Source organism: Erpetoichthys calabaricus, chromosome 14 (assembly GCF_900747795.2).
Source record: "Erpetoichthys calabaricus chromosome 14, fErpCal1.3, whole genome shotgun sequence".
NCBI classification, from domain to species: Eukaryota; Metazoa; Chordata; class Cladistia; order Polypteriformes; family Polypteridae; genus Erpetoichthys; species Erpetoichthys calabaricus.
The window spans coordinates 862251-878778 of NC_041407.2; the positions used below are offsets into that span (position 1 = coordinate 862251).

A 16528-nucleotide genomic window follows, 5' to 3' on the forward strand; every position below is an offset into this window, starting at 1 on the left:
CTGTCACAGTGGGCAGGAACGGCATGACGACGAGGTAAGGTTGGGAATCGCGTTGGACTTTTCCCACAAGCCTTCCATGACGTCTCCTTTAGAGTAACGAGCCCCAAGCACAGCCGTCTCTTTTGTGAACGCAGCTGACCTACGACACTTCATCGATTTAAGGTCCAAGTCGAAGCCCTGTGTAATTCTGTAAATACTGCACGACAAGAAGAAACGACAGAATTCAACTGCACCGGCATTCGTCTGGCCATACTCTCCTGGCATCTGCGCTGGCTTCATTCCACCCACACCCAAAAGATGCAGAGAATAGGCAACCTAGCACCTCAAAGTGGGCAGTCTGAATGAGCTGGGCGACTGCACAAACCTCAACAGCAGGTGAATGGCACCACACCCTGCTGTTGGTTCATGCCCTTCACCCAATACCTGCTGGACAAGCTGGATGTGAAAGGTCTGCAACACTGTGCTTTACGCTTTAGCCACTAGGGGGCACAATGCCTGCGCTTTCACTGCACACACCGCAGGAAACTGAAAAGGTAAAGAAACAAAGGGCCGTTTCAGAGGTTTCTCTCACTTTTATTAACGTGGACATTACTGACTGCTTTCTGTCCAAAATCAAAAAGGCGTCCACATCTTCCCAAGAAGAACACCGAGTGCAGGGCAACACGTTTTCAGTCCCAGAGGCGGCCGAGACGAGGCCATCGGAAGGAGCGGGCGGCTCTGCTCTCTGCTGAGGTTATACTGCCACCCGGTGGCAGACACGCACAACTGAGCGCCTACAGTGAACAAGCAAAGAAAGAGCCGTCAGAAGACCGGGCAAGAATGAGAGATAATCTGAATGTCCTTAACCGTCTCGGTGCCACTTAACAGAGCTCTTCTGCTTTTTATTTTTAAAGGCGTATTGTAAATCCCTTCACTTGATGGCTTTGGAGTTGCCAGATGATACCACAAACTGGCTCAAAAAGCAAATCCAAATGGCATCACCATTAGATGGGTATGAGACATGCCAATGTGCCACATGAAGCATTCCAAAGAGCAAATCCTATCTGACCGGGGATCAGCACATGGCCGAGGACCCTCCATGCCTTCACACAGCTCATCTTAGACCAGCTCTTCTTGAACCTCGACTCTTACCTCCATTAAGCAAGATGGCGTTTTGCAGATTCTGTGTGGTTTTCTTTCAATTCAGAAACGGCACACTAGTTATGGTAAACTTTTACTTAAGTAACAACTAATGCATAGATGATGTTGAAGAATTCGTTCTTTTTTTTTGTTGTGGTTACTTAAGACATTACTTCCTAACTGGCAGGCCAATCCACAACAAATCGGTGACCACTGGTCTAGCGCTCAAATCTGTGTGAAGAAGTCTGTGACACGTCACTCCGCACACGCTCACTAGGGGGTGCCACTCTCAACATGCCCACTTGCTGCACCTGCTAGTAAAGTGCACTGCCATCTTTCTTTACAAAATGGAGCATACAATTGACATGATAACCTTATAAAGGAAACTTTAAATAAAAAGAACAAAACAACTGAGAAAGGAGAAGTCAATCCCAGTCGAGTCCTCTGGATAACGAATGGTGGGTCTGTGCGGGGTCCCCGGAGGCCCTCTTTACAGCTGCTAATGTTATTTTTTAAATTATACCATTTACTCCTGCTCTCTTTTGCACGTCTCCTGAACGATTAATGGACTCCAATCAGATTGTTCTTCTGTTTTTTATTTAAATTTGCCTATTGTTAAGTTACAGTGTCAGTTTGCCTCTTGCCTGTCTGTATTCTATGCCAATTACTAATATTTTTGGTGCATCACCTGTTAGAATGAAAAGCGCAGACCATCTTATTAACCCAATTTCAAAACCGTTGGGTATGGAAAATGCCAATAAAACAAAAAAAAATCATTTGTCCATTCTCTTCATCTTGTCTAACATTGAAAACACGACAATAACACATTATGTGATGCTTTACCTTGTACATTCTTGTTTAATTTGCACTCACGTCAACTTCAATAAGCTCCAATGGAGCCGAGACAGACGAGTGCTTCCCGTTCTGTAACATCAACATTTCTTTCCATGGGAAAGACGCCATCTGGAAGGCAGCAAATGTTGCTCCACAATTGGTACAAGTGTTTTACTGCACTAACAGTGCCCTTAAAGATGCCATGTGCCCTTAACACACCCCCATACCAAAGCAGACATGGGTCTTTGAACCTGATGCTGATAGGAACTTGGATGGTCCTTCCTTTTTCTGAATTGACAGTTCATGGGACTTCCACTTCCCATCTCGGAGAACTCTGAACTCTGTATGGCGTCTGCTTTGCATAGTAAAGTCTTAACCTGAACCTCAGAATGCAGCAGGGAACGGTGCGGAGCGACAAGAAGTGTACTGATGAACTCCTGGGCCCACGTCACGACAGTCTGGGGGATCGAGGCTTACGTGTGCTCAGTGGTGGTTTTCAGACTTGTACTTTACGTGTGGTGATTTGAGCGGCTTCCTGACATCTTTTAATTATATTGTGCACTGTAGAGGGTGAAATGCCCCAAATCCTACCAATCCGTCTTTGGTGAACGCTGTTCTCAAATTTCTAGATAATCCGCTGACAGATCTGTTGGCAAACTGGCGAGCTTTGACCCATGCTGGCTCTTGAAGGCTCCTTACTTACTACAACACAACTGCCTGCACTGTTTCAGATCAACTCGTCACACCATCATTAGTATATTTGGAATCAATTCAGCCGCTTAGCTGAACCATGGCATATACTTGGTCTTTATACGGTTTTTGTTTGAATCATTTTTAAGGTACACTTGCAAAAATCGTTCCTTTTTGTTTTTATTGCCATTTTCCATACTGTCCAAATGTTTGTGGAATTGAGCTTATGACAGACTGACAGACCACACATCACAATATTCATTCCAACAGACGCCTCACCAGACACCACAGACCTGAAGACGCCCAACCTGCCAAACGGACTCCAGACCACCGGTTAGGATTTCTTAGGCCTGCATTTTGTTTTTTGTTCCCCCTTTTTAAATATTTTACTGAAGCAGGTTTGGTGAGAAAGACACTGCGGTGCAAACAGGGCCACGGGCTCACTTTAACTCTTTTAGGGCGGATGTCGACTTTTGTCGACAGGAGGGGTTGAAGGCGAATGTCGACAAAAGTCGACATCCAGGGATAAAGGGCGACAATCAGCTGTTAATGGCGACAAATCTCACTGTCACGTCACAGGCATTCCCCTCTGTGCTTGGAGGAATGCTAGACTCGTTGACTCGGCAAATAAACCTTGCGTGTGCGTGAGTTGCGAAATGTAAACAAAGGCAAGATGGCACCGACATGTGAAAAGGCAGCGAAGCAAGTGCAGAAAAGAAAACACTTGGCAGACGTTGTTTTGCGCATTACCGCGGAGTCGGACTCTTGATTTTTCAGAATCGGACTTTATTGGCAGTGATCAGGAGATCGAGCAAGAGAGTTAGAAGCAGGCATCAGCTGATCAGACACCAGCCGATGCCGCGCGAGCGGATCTGCTGCCAGTTGAGTGCCTTCGCGCAGCCGATGCATCTACGGCAAGGTTCGCATGGGATAAATACACATACATTGATCCGTTGAGAGCCGATATGGCTACCGGAGTTTACAAGACGGCATGGCTTGCTTTTGGACACGACAGATCACCAGCTGCTGTACTTCAGGCTGCTCTCTCCTGATGCTGCTTTTCAGCTACTGTCAGACGAGACAAACAGGTAGGCAGAGATTTTTTTTGAATCGCGGGCTGCGTTTGCATCGCATTCTCGTTATTCAAAGTGGAAACCCACAACGAAAGACGAGATGAAGCGCACTGTGGCATTACAAATAGAGATAGGACAAAACTGGTGATATAACTTCAGGGAGCATTGGTCTAAACGTGTTTTGTCCCCTGGTGGCTTAGGTACGTGCTGCTGCAAAGTTTTATTCACTTCTGTAATAAACAGAAGCAAATCCCATGGGGTGAGCCAGGCTATAATGCCATACATAAAGTTCATAAAGTTTCAGAAGATGAAAAGAGGTGACAATACGGTTTTCATGCAGGCAGAAAACTTGGTGGCAGTGGCATGGCACGATGGCAAATGGGTGACTTGTCTCTCTACAGTACACACTAACTATATGTTAGAAAGTGCAGCAACAGACAATTGAAAAATAGGCACCAAAGCAACACGTATTGTAAGGAGTGCAATGTGGCAATGACTGAAATTGGCTGCTTTGAGCGAGATCAGACTTTGCTGTGTAAAATGTATGTGATATGTATGTGAAATCATAGAGTATGCAGGCTCATACAACATGCAAGACAGTAACATTTGTCAAAAGTAAATATTTTTTGTTGATTTTATATGTTAAACAATTGCTTTGTGTTCTTTTTTAAAAAATGTTAGTTTTTGGAAAAATATTCAGCCCTGGGAGAAAAGAAACAAAAAAAAAATTAGCCCTAAAAGAGTTAAATCTTATTATTGCTGCTGCTGCTGCTTCTTAAGGTAATAAAACTATTTAGTGCTCCAAATCATTAAAAACAAGTCAATTAAAACGCAGGCACAACAAGTCAGGAGTTATGAACACAGTGGCCAGAATGAAGACCTGCGGCCGGCCATTGTTTCAGCGAAGTCTGCAGCGGGGCGAGTTCTTCTGAAGCCTCTTGTTATTGTCCTGGTCACATGATGGCAAAAATACAATCAGGAATAAAAATAATCAGAGCAAGCAGTCACTGCTTTGGAGTGCACACAATAAGAGAGAATACTCACATAGACATACGGCTAGAAATTGGTGTAATGCTTTAACCTGTGAAAAAGAAATAAGGATTATACTCACAGAAAGATACAAAGGCACCACACACACACACACACACACACACACACTGGCATGGCGGCCAGGTCTCAGCCGTACTCTGATAAATCCTGGAATGGCGAGAGAGCGTCAAGTGGCCAACTCACTTGCTATTTTATAGCCGCACACAGCGCGATTAGCACACTGCACCACACTGGGCTCCTCCGATGCCGTGACGGCAGCAGACTGAGGGGGCTGCTTATTAACAGGCAGGCTATTCATTTTATTTTTCCAGAATTATGATTAGAGATTGAAGGAGCGCCATCTTTTTGCTTGTTATGTGTGTTAAGCACACGCACATCTAAAGGCATTTTTTTCAAGCCACATAAGTTTAGTTGGAGCAGTCGGGTCCATTGTGACATGACGGAGATCATCACAAGTGGAGTTCACATACCGGTGATTACTTGAACAACAATATTTTAAAATAAATAAATAAATAAATATACACACACACACACACACACACATAGTCATATGAAAACGTTTGGGTACCCCTCTTAATTCTTTGGATTTTTGTTTCTCATTGGCTGAACTTCCTTCTAATATCTGACATGCCTTATGGACACAGTAGGATTTCAGCAGTGACATTAAGTTTATTGGATTGACAGAAAATATGAAATATGCATCATAACAAAATTAGACAGGTACATAAATGTGGGCCCCCCAACAGAGAGATGACATCAATACTTAGTTGAGCCTCCTTTTGCCCTCTAGATGCTGTCCTCCTATAGCCTCTGATGAGTGTCTGATTCTGGATGGAGGTCTTGTTGACCATTTTTCATACAAAATCTCTCCAGTTCAGTTCAATTTGATGGACAGCCTGCTTCAAATCATCCCATAGATATTCAATGATATTCAAGTCAGGGGACTGTGACGGCCATTCCAGAACATTCTACTTCTCCTCTGCATGAATGCCTTTGTAGATTTCCAACTGTGTTTTGGGTCATTGTCTTGTTGGAATATCCAACCCCTGCGTAACTTCAACTTTGTGACTGATGCTTGAACATTATCCTGAAGAATTTGTGGATATTGGGATGAATTCATCCAACCCTCGACTTTAACAAGGGCCCCAGTCCCTGAACTGGCCACACAGCCCACCCCAAAGCATGATGGGACCTCCACCAAATTTGACAGGAGGTACCAGGTGGTTTTCTTGGAATGTGGTGTTCTTCTTCTGCCATGCAAAGCGCTTTTTGTTCTGACCAAATAACTCCATTTATGTCTCATCAGTCCAAAGCACTTTGTTCCAAAATGAATCTGACTTGTCTAAATGAGCATTGGTATACAACAAGCGACTCTGTTTGTGGCATGAGTGCAGAAAGGGCTTCTCTCTCATCACCCTGCCATACAGATATTTGAATTGTAGAACGATGTACAGATACACCATCTGCAGCCAGATGTTCTAGCAGGTCTTTGGAGGTGATCTGTGGTTGTCTGTCACCATTCTCACAATCCTGCCCATATGCTGCTCCTGTATTTTTCTTGGCCTGCCAGACCTGCTGGTTTAACAGTAACTGTGCCTGTGGCCTTCCATTTCCTGATTCCATTCCTTACAGTTACAGAAACTGACAGTTTAAACCTCTGAGATGGCTTTTTGTAGCCTTGCCCTAAACCAGGAGACTCAACAATCTTTGTTTTCAGATCTTTGGAGAGTTGCTTTGAGGATCCCATGCTGTCTGTCACTCTTCAGAGGAGAGTCAAAGGGAAGGAAGCCCAACTTGTGATTGACCACCTTAAATCCCTTTACATCTCATGATGGGACACACCGGTCTATGAAGTTCAAGGCGTAACGAGCTCATCTCACCAAGTAATCAGCATTGAGCAGTGACAGGCATTCAAATCAGCACAATGACAAGGGGACCCACATTTGTGCACAGCCAGTTTTTCACATTTGATTTCATTTCATACAACTAAATACGCTTCACTAAAAATCTTTGTTCGGAAAACACCACAGTACTCCTAGGAAATGACAGACAGACCACTGTCATCTTTATTGTTGAAAGTCGAGTCAATTATGCAGGCTGAGAGGGGTTCCCAAACTTTTTCATATGACTGTATCTATGTGTCCTGGGCCAGAGAGAGCCACAAACAGGACTCACTCTGACTGACCCTCAGCTTCAACACAACTCGCTAGCACTCACTCCACAATGGGCCCACCACACCATTTGCAAAGTGCACAAGACTCATTCTGAGGGGCGCAGATCAAGAAGGCAGAAAGAATCCCAGAGTTCAGAAGGCACGTCATGACTCACATACTAGCGAGTTTCTTTTCACCCACCTGTACAGTAAAGCTTTGCCTTTGTTCGATGCAACAGAGAAAAATCCACTCCGTGGAGAAAAGTCCATGCATTGGGCCAGGTGAATTGACTTCTTCCGAAATAAGGGGAAATTAGAGAACACTGTGAAACTGGGAATGTGTACCTAAAAGGGCGAAACAAACATATGAACTTCAGCAGAATTACTGGCTTAAAACTCTTTACACCAATGCACTGTCTTGGTTTCAACATCCAGTGTCACCTTTAAGGGGCTCTTTGTGGTTTTCATGTCCTTCACTTGTATCTTGTGGTTGACTGTTGTCACACACGTGCACAGCTAATAATAATAATTCTTTGCATTTATATAGTGATTTTCTCACTACTCAAAGCCCTTAGCAATTGCAGGTTAAGGGCATTGCTCAAGGGTCCAACAGAGCAGAGTCCCTTTTGGCATTTACGGGATTCGAACCAGCAATTTTCCGATTGCCAGTGCAGATCCCTAGCCTCAGATCCGCCTAAGCTAAGGGGCTCTGAAGTAGGTAATTCCTGGTCAGACCAGGGGGAGGCAGAGTGCATGGACTCTTTATATTCCCACCCCCCCCCCCAGTCACATCCGGCTCCACCCCTGAAGATGTCACTTCCTTCCTCCATCTTGAAAACCCACCATGTCTGTACCAAACCTCAGTTCTGTTTTGGACTCTTGTCATTAAAGACCATTTTCTTTTTAGCTGCCATTTTTTCAAGTATACAGCAGGCTGCCCCAAACCTCTTTTTGTGTCAAGGCTCCATTATTTATCACACTGTGCATAAAAGACAATTCTAGCACCACAACTGGGACATGGAAATACCAAGCGAGTCCAAATGATGTTAACACTAATGGTCCTGCTATGTATCTACTTGTAAACACTTGCGGTGGATTTTATGGGCCACATATGGTCCATGTGTGCAGCACAACATGATGGCGGACAGGCCGAGACATTCCTGTAAGTCATCTTGCACATAGGAAGTACCTTTTATTAATAAATTGTTTTCCCCCATTGAAATGTTAACATAATTTTGACTCACCCTGTACTCCCAAGTTTCATTTTAGGGGAATTTAAATTGCACATTAACCTTTTTATTTTTAAAGGACCTTAAAAGTTAGAACTAAAACTAGAGACTTGTTTCTCAAACTCACGTCACCTAGAAATTGCACCATTTGGCCTGACCAGTGGTCTTCACGTTCGGCTCTGGGAGACCCCCCAGGTCTGCAGGTTTGTATTCCGCTCAGCTCTCCCCCTCCGTTTATATGGCTTACACTTATTTCTAAGAAATTTGGAAAGTCTTTGCCACTGCTTTAAACGCTTACATTTCTTTTGCAGTTTTCTTTTTATTTTACTTTTTATGTAGAGTTTGCTTCCTTAATTTTCTTCAAATGCTGATTACTAGCAACGAGCAGCACCGACATGGGTGCAAACAACACCTTTACAAATGGGGGGGCAACTGTTCACAATAAATAAAAAGGGCACTGGGTGGCACAGCCTCTCAGATCTTTCTGGTATTTTGTGTCTTCAGTGTAACTACCGGGCTTGTCTGTGCCTCACTTACACCTAAACTGCAGTGAAGATGCCCCAGGATCTCACCCCTCTTTATGCAGGAACAACACCTAAACATACATTTGGTTTCCACAAAACAGCTAGGAAATATCTCATTAGTGGGCATTCCTCCAGATAGTGAAAGATGCATGAGTTGGCATCAAAAGCCATCACTAAACCATTTCTAGAATAAAACCCCTCGAGTAATTAAAACTGAAACAGAATCCACACAGTGATCCCAGGCACTCACCAGTTTGACTGCATCATCTGCCAGATCTGACGCGATGGCCAGAATTTCAGTCTGCGGATTAAAAACCAAAGATGTCGCCGATGTCACCAAGTTCATTATGGCCTTCAGTGGCTTGGGGTTGCTTTTACTCAGACAAGCATCATGAGGATAGACATTCACCACTCCTGAACTGGACCTACGTGGACATTGAAGAAATGAACGTTACAGTGGCGGCTCTTGTGAGATGGCTGCCTGGTAAAGAGAAACATGGATGGACAATCCACGTAGAAAGAAGTCAAATAAAAGAACTGCAGGAGGGCACACAACTAAATGCATCCTTGTAACAAGAACAGGACAGTCATGCTAGTATAAAAAAAAACAAAAAAAAACCTCAATTTTCAAAAGCTGTCATTTTTTTTTCTTATGGGTCCTGAAGCTAAGGACGTATCTGGCCAGTGACACTAAAAGGAACAGTCGCCTTCTGAAATGCCTGGATGTCCCTTGTAAAATGTAAACAGCGTGCAGGTCCTGCGTAACCCACCGATGGACGCACAATGAGGGAGACGACGGAGTACGAAGCTGATCCAGCCCTCCCGAGTTCACTTGAAATGATGGCTCATGTCTCATATAAGCCCCCAAAACTGCCATTCTGAATTCAGACGCACGGCAGCTTCTAACTTTTCCGGCATTTCAGCTTGAGAAGGTTCACTTTGGGTCAGGCTGGAGGCTCCACTCTAAGTCGCGGGGTTTGCCTTTGGCTCCTCCCACTGGGGTGTGTTGCTGTGCAACGTTAAGCAGGCGATGGGAGGGGCCTGTGAAATAAAGGAGGTTCATTTACGCCTTTTCACTTGTGCACTGCGTCTCTGCCAAGTCTACGGCTCCTGACTGTGATGGTTTTAGTGGTTTTTTTGGCCAGTTTGCCATTTGGGGTCAGGGCTGATTTGAATTTGAATATGGCACCTCTTCTGTCCAGTTGGCCAGGTTCACACCGCCAGCTTAGCTCAACAAAGTGGTGTGTACTACAGCTTGGCTTTTCTTTCACAGATGCCCAGATACTGGAGTTTCCTTGTGAACACGCCAGCCTTCACGCCACTATGACGATCAGTAAATCAGTGTATGCAATTGGCTGCTAACTAAAACCTACTTTTTGTTCTGCTTAGTATATAAAATAAGTCACAAACTGCCTAGAACCCAAGGCTAAGGAGGGGAAAGCTGCCATGTTTTCTGCTTTTATCAACAGTAAGATGCCATGACAAACCCATTAATACACCTGGCATTGTCTGGTTTTTGTGGAGGATGTTTTCCAAGTAGTGCGGCGTACTGATAACTTAAACAGAAGGGTTTGACGTCCTCCACTAATCAAAGCTCATTTTCAGGTGAAGGGGCCCGGTCTTGCTTCTCTTTAGTGCTTTTATGATTTCTGGTTTTTGTTAGTCAAACTGCATGCACTTTCCACTTGTCTGAGAATTTCGTGGTGCCTACTCCTTTTTCCACATTCCCTCGACTCCAATGGCTGTTGTTCTCTAAGTCCTGAGTAATTAAATCTGAACCTCAAATAAACCTTAATGTTAGTGTAAATTCTGAGACTGACAACACAATAGATACAATTACAATACAATGCAATTTATCTTTGTATAACCCAAAAATCACACAAGGAGTGCCGCAATGGGCTTTAACAGGCCCTGCCTTTTGACAGCCACCCAGCCTTGATCCTATAACTAGAAAAAACTCCCCCCCCTGAAAAAAAAAAAAAAAACCTTTGTAGGGAAAAAATAGAAGAAACCTCCAGAAAGGCAGTTCAGAGAGAGACCCTTTAGTAGGTAAGTTGGGCGTGCAGGTGGGTGTCAAAAAAAAAAAAAAAAAAAAAAAAAAAAACACTCCTTAATATAATAGTGCAAAAGAAATATAAAAGAAATATTACAAGTTAGAGCAAAAAAAAAGATCCAAATATTCACCACATTTGACAAAATGCAACTTTCAATTTAACAGACTATTACAAAAAGGAGAAACCCACAATAACTGCCTGCATCTGAATGATGAAGCCGACAGCATTACTGACGCACAGCAGTTCTAGTCTGGCTGATCCTCCTTCTAAAGGCCTGTAAACCAGAGCTGTAAAACATCGGCTTTCCGATACTCCCGGGGGCCGAGAACAAAGCCTGCCAATGTCCGTGTGTGCGACTCTGCAAGCTTCTGACGCTCTCTTACGCCGAGCAGGCTTGATTTAGGAACCCGTGCAGCCACGTCAACTACCAGGAGCCCGTCAGTCCTGCAGGTTTTACGCTTACTGCCTTTCAGATGGCTTCTTAACTCACGTCACGTCGTGCGCCATGTCAGTGCAAGCCATAAAAATGATATAATCAACTTGAGCCAGACTGCGGGAATGAAAAGCAATGGGATCACAGTGACTGCAGTCGGAACTGCTTAACAACTGTGCTGCACTCCTACAGTATTTAGGAGGCCATGGAGAGCACATCTCAACACCTCATTAGCTTTGTCAAGTTCCATTCTTCTTCTTTTTTTTAAACTTGATTTACTGTAACTCCAATCTTTTTGTGCTAAGCGTTTAAACTCAACACAGTTGATTAGAGCCGTCAGAGGGTTATTGAAAATGTGGGCATTTTGTGGTTTCATTTGTGGCTTTGTTTCTATCAACCTGCAAACAACTTTAACCCATCAATAAGACAGTCTGCACAACCATTTTGTTAAAAATATGTTCACAGACAGAATGCACCAAGTAAATACCTGCTTGGATCAGGTCGATAAAATCTTTCCTTGGTCCACGTGTGCTATCCCAGCAGGCTTTGCCCATATACTGTAGACCCCTCAGTTCTTGAAGTGTAAACAAAGATTCATCCTTCAATCAACCCACAAAAAATTTTGCTAACTTTGGACATTTCTTAATCAGCCACTCTCCCAAGTGTTTCATGGGAAAACCGTCACTACGTAAAGTAAAGACATGAGAACTGCTGTTAAAATTAGAACACAAGACTAGCGTTTCACCGAAAAAAACATTTTAAAAAGAGTGCTGCTGATAGAATCTCTCTTCTGGCTGCACACAGGGACGCATTGAGTGAAGTGTGGCCAGGTGAACCGAAGCCCACAGCCATGCAGTTGTTGCATATCAGGCAGGAACTTGAAAAGAAAATCTAGGAGTGCAAATGGTGAAATATTCAAATTTGTTTAAGATGCAATGCACCTTCTCAAGAGTATCTTGCAGCTTTGCCTTACTTTAACAGCAAACAAGAACACTAAACTTTATTTGTATACACATAAATCTATCTATAAATCTATATATACACTGCCTGGCCAAAAAAAAAAATTCACCACCTGGATTCAACTAAGCAAATAGGTACGAGCCTCCTACTGGAGAATTACTGCATGGGCGATTATCTTTCAGCTGGCAATAAGTTGTTTAACCCCAACTGGTGGAATGAGTTGCTTCTCATTTCTTAAATAACATGTTGAAAGACACATCTTGTGGTCGTGGTAAAGATGTTAGTCTGTTTGAGAAGGGTCCAATCATTGGCAGGCTTCAAGCAGAGAAAACATCTAAGGAGATTGCAGAAACTACTAAAATTGGGTTAACAACTGTCCAACGCATTATTAAAAACTGGAAGGATAGTGGGGAGCCATCGTCTTTGAGGAAGAAATGTGGCCAGAAAAAAATCCTGAATGATCGTGATCGGCGATCACTTAAACGTTTGGTGAAATCAAATTGAAGGAAAACAACAGTAGAACTCAGGTCTATGTTTAATAGTGAAAGTAAGAGCATTTCCACACTCAAAATACGAAGGGAACTCAAGGGATTGGGACTGAACAGCTGTGTAGCCGTAAGAAAACCATTCATGGGCATATTACAAGATGACAATGCCAGGATTCATCGGGCTCAAATTGTGAAAGAGTGGTTCAGGGAGCATGAGACATCATTTTTACACATGGATTGGCCACCACAGAGTCCAGACCTTAACTCCATTGAGAATGTTTGGGACGTGCTGGAGAAGGCTTTGCGCAGCGGTCAGACTACCATCATCAATGCAAGATCTTGGTGAAAAATTAATGCAACACTGGATGGAACTAAATCTTGTGACACTGCAGAAGCTTATCTGAACAATGCCACAGAGAATGCGTGCCGTAATCAAAGCTAAAGGCGGTCCAACAAAATATTAGAGTGTGTGACTTTTTTTTTGGCCAGGCAGTGTGTATATACACACACACACACCACCCATACAATCAGATTGTGATTCAGACTATGAATGCCATGAATGTAATTACCCCGATCTCCATGCTGTCAAATAAACGAACCACACGCCGTGGCGCAACGTTAGGGGCTTCACCTCCGACGCTGATGTCCAAGGTTCGATTCCCGAGAGGGGGTGCAGTGAGTGTGTACGCCTGATGAGCCCAGAATTAGGGCGAAACACGTGTTGTGTACTCTTTGCATTACTGAACAGTAAAACTATTTCAACCATATTTTATTTTATATATTACATATATTATAATATATATATATATTTTTTTTAAATATAAAAGCCAAATCCCACTGACTCACTCCTCACAAAATCTCCCGAACCATGAGGACTTGGAACTTGAAATTTGGAATGTAGGTTACCCTTGACCCATAGGTGCTCGCTAAGAAACAGTTTTAAAAAGTTTGTGGTCCAAGTGCGTTCTGTGCGTATGTCTGCCCGCTTTTCACGAGAGAATTACTTAAGTGATTTAGATCGGGTTGTTTCCCATATTTTGCTTGAACTTTCCGGTTGATTTTGCGATGTCTCACATCACACTAAGTACCAGAGTTCAATTGCCGTACCGATGTATTTGTGCTAATCCGAGAGAGAGTGGCTGTGGGCAGAGGCCTTCCTCATTCACTCGCCAGCCTCTGTTTGAGTCGCTCTACATCTCGCCACACGTTGGAGTGCACCTCGCCTCTGCTTAGCTAGCAATACCCGTTTGTTCAAAAGACATCATCTACAGATTGTTAAGGAGTAACGTCTGATGTTTTTGAGAGAGAGATGATTTGTCAAAAGAGAGGAATGTAGCAGTAAGTGTAAGTGACGCCACATTGTATTTGCTACATCTTATCTACGCCACCCTGTGCTTTAAGGCTCGGTCATATTGCTTGACTTTTCAGACATGGACTTCATTTTCTTAATCTTTGTGGGTCTGGGCCGTTCGTGCCGCTCACGTGACAGCTACTCATGCAGTGTGCCATTCCCTGTGACTCAGTCCAACCAGTCTGTGACAAAACCAAACAGGTCTGACTTTGTCTCAAGTTGTACGGTCGGGCTGTGTGTATGCAAGGGAAGACAACCAATGAGCACTCAGACAGAAGTACATTACGTATAATGTAGCGATAAGGAATAAGGAAAGGAGGAATTCTGGACTTCGCAAACTGGTCCAAAACACCCAATGAGAGGCTCGTCGGTCTGAAAACTCATATTTTACATACCACAACAGAATGGAATACAGAAATGGCCAAGGTTACATCTGAACTGGAAAGCATACACATAGCACCAGTTCTGTAAGGCAGCACCTAACTGGTTGTCAGTAAAACAAAGTGTGACCTCATGCTACTTTGGAAATGTGTATCTGTCATCACAGAATGGTGTAAGTTATCATCCCGTGGTATTTCAAGCTTGGCAATCCCCTGACTAGAAGTCATGTAAAGTGGTGCCAGCATTAGACAAACCCATCAAACCACAAAGTAATTATTTACCCATAAAAGATAAACTAGCTGCTTGATCTGGTTGCTCATAATTTAGCAAATGGGAAGCATGGCAAAAGCTTCGATTAGCGTGAGTAACCCAAGAGGCCTGTGCTCTGCTGAAATTTCTGAATGACTGTCAGGATCAGCTCAGGTGGGTCAGACTCATGCAGCCAACTAGTGGAAATAAGACAGGCAGCAAAGTCAATGCAGGAGTGTTCTGTAACCTGAATCTGCCCGCACATTGTGTCTACACCTTTGGCTCATGCAGGACGCCACGCTTGCACTGCCCTGCTTAAATTACTTGATCAAGCAGCATGAGTGAGGAGGAGGAGGATGCATCTGCGCACTCGGGTATGGCCTCCACACGTACAGACTCCTGTTTCTGGTGCTGTACTTACCCACATGCTACATACTGCCCATTCCGAGAGGCGGCAATACTGGTTCCCCTCAAGCAGCCATCGTCTGTAAACTTATTGATGCATTTTCTACTTTTTACGTCCCAAATAAACACTTCACCCTCATCTGCAGGGAAAGACACAAGAGGCATTCATTAAGGATTTTTGTAAGAATATTCTAAAATAACTCACACCAGCTCATCGTTTTACATACAAATCTGTCATATTTATATGGCTAAAAGTAAAGAAATTCATATTTTATTAATATATTAAAATAATGTTTTGGAAATGAGATTTTAAAAATTAATGGAAGCTGGGAGATCAATTATCACCGCTAAGAAACAACACAAACTTTGTGAGCAGTTTACTGAGCAGTCTTCATGGATTTTATTTGGTGCCAAAGCCAGGAAAGCAGATTTAATCGATTACAGAAAACTGGAAAATCTTAGTGCCAGCCAATAAACATCCATGGCATGAGCTCAACAGGCAAAAACAAACTGGTGCAGCAACTCCACATGGTCCCCGTATCTGCCACAAATCCACAGGGTATTGTGGGGAGTTCAGAGGATATAAAGGCCCTTTGCTATCAATCACGACAAGGGAAATACTTCAAAATGGTCACCACCTGAGGGGTCTCCTTCCAATCAGGTGTTTGTGAGGACGAAGCAGTAACAGGCAGAGCAGAGAGAACCACAAGTCATTCAAGAGAAATGCAAATTACTTTAAAATGTGCAAAATTAAAAGTCACTCAAAAGCAGAGACAATTGTGAGTGCCTACCAGAATGAGCGTACATCGTGCTGCCATCTGGAGAAAAAGCTGTGGCTCCAATGTTTCCATTTATCTTCATGCTGGCAACAAGTTCCTTTGTCTGAAAAATGAATTTTACATCAAGTCTGTCAAGTGAAAACTTACAAATAAATCTAAATACTGGTAAGAATATCTTCTCACTTTTACATTATTAAAAAAGGAATGCAGTAGCTATGCCAAAATTTTATTCAAATAACTCCAAATTATCTAAAAACACCAAAGGAAATAAATACAGATATGTGCTACAAAGCCCACTCCACACTAGATAGTCTAGTCAACGTTATAAAATACACACACTGGATGGAAATGTGAACCCACACAACACTCCACTCTGGAGGAATGAGGGAAGGCAAACAAAACACAGAAACAGCACCTTCATAGTCAACAGGTGGAGATATCCGGACCTTCCAGAGAGAAGGAGAAACGAGCCGTCAGGGGAAACTTCAAACTGCTTTATTCGATTTATTTCTAATCCTGTTAACACAAAAGGTGATATAGGGTTCCTTTTATATTCACTCCATGTTAAAAATCAGAAACACACCCCCACCCCCCTGCACAAATGTGGGACCCTTTATTTAGGACATATATACAGTATACTAATGGGGGGAGCACAATTTCTTAGGTTTGTGAGAAGACGTGGAATAAATAAAGACGGACCAAGCGTCTTCTTCAGCTCTCTTTTAAGTGCCCCTGGGAGGGCAGTCCATTAAGAAAA

At 43.3% G+C, this 16528-nt stretch overlaps 1 protein-coding gene across 2 annotated transcripts in view; it reads right to left on the reverse strand.

Moving 5' to 3' along the window:
* Window positions 1-552: 552 nt before the first annotated feature.
* Window positions 553-16528, reverse strand: part of utp18 (UTP18 small subunit processome component) — a 28391-nt gene continuing 12415 nt past the window's right edge. Inside the window, exons 8-14 of one of the 2 annotated variants that reach the window (XM_051936273.1) lie at window positions 16187-16287; window positions 15784-15874; window positions 15009-15132; window positions 8922-9096; window positions 7121-7263; window positions 4761-4797; window positions 553-773 (exon numbers count right to left, since the gene is read on the reverse strand). In XM_051936273.1, coding sequence (XP_051792233.1) covers window positions 4773-4797; window positions 7121-7263; window positions 8922-9096; window positions 15009-15132; window positions 15784-15874; window positions 16187-16287 — 659 coding nt within the window. In that variant the 3' untranslated portion in view covers window positions 553-773; window positions 4761-4772. Of the gene's footprint in view, window positions 774-4440; window positions 4666-4760; window positions 4798-7120; window positions 7264-8921; window positions 9097-15008; window positions 15133-15783; window positions 15875-16186; window positions 16288-16528 lie in introns of those variants that run through there. The other variant, XM_051936274.1, reaches the window with a different exon arrangement.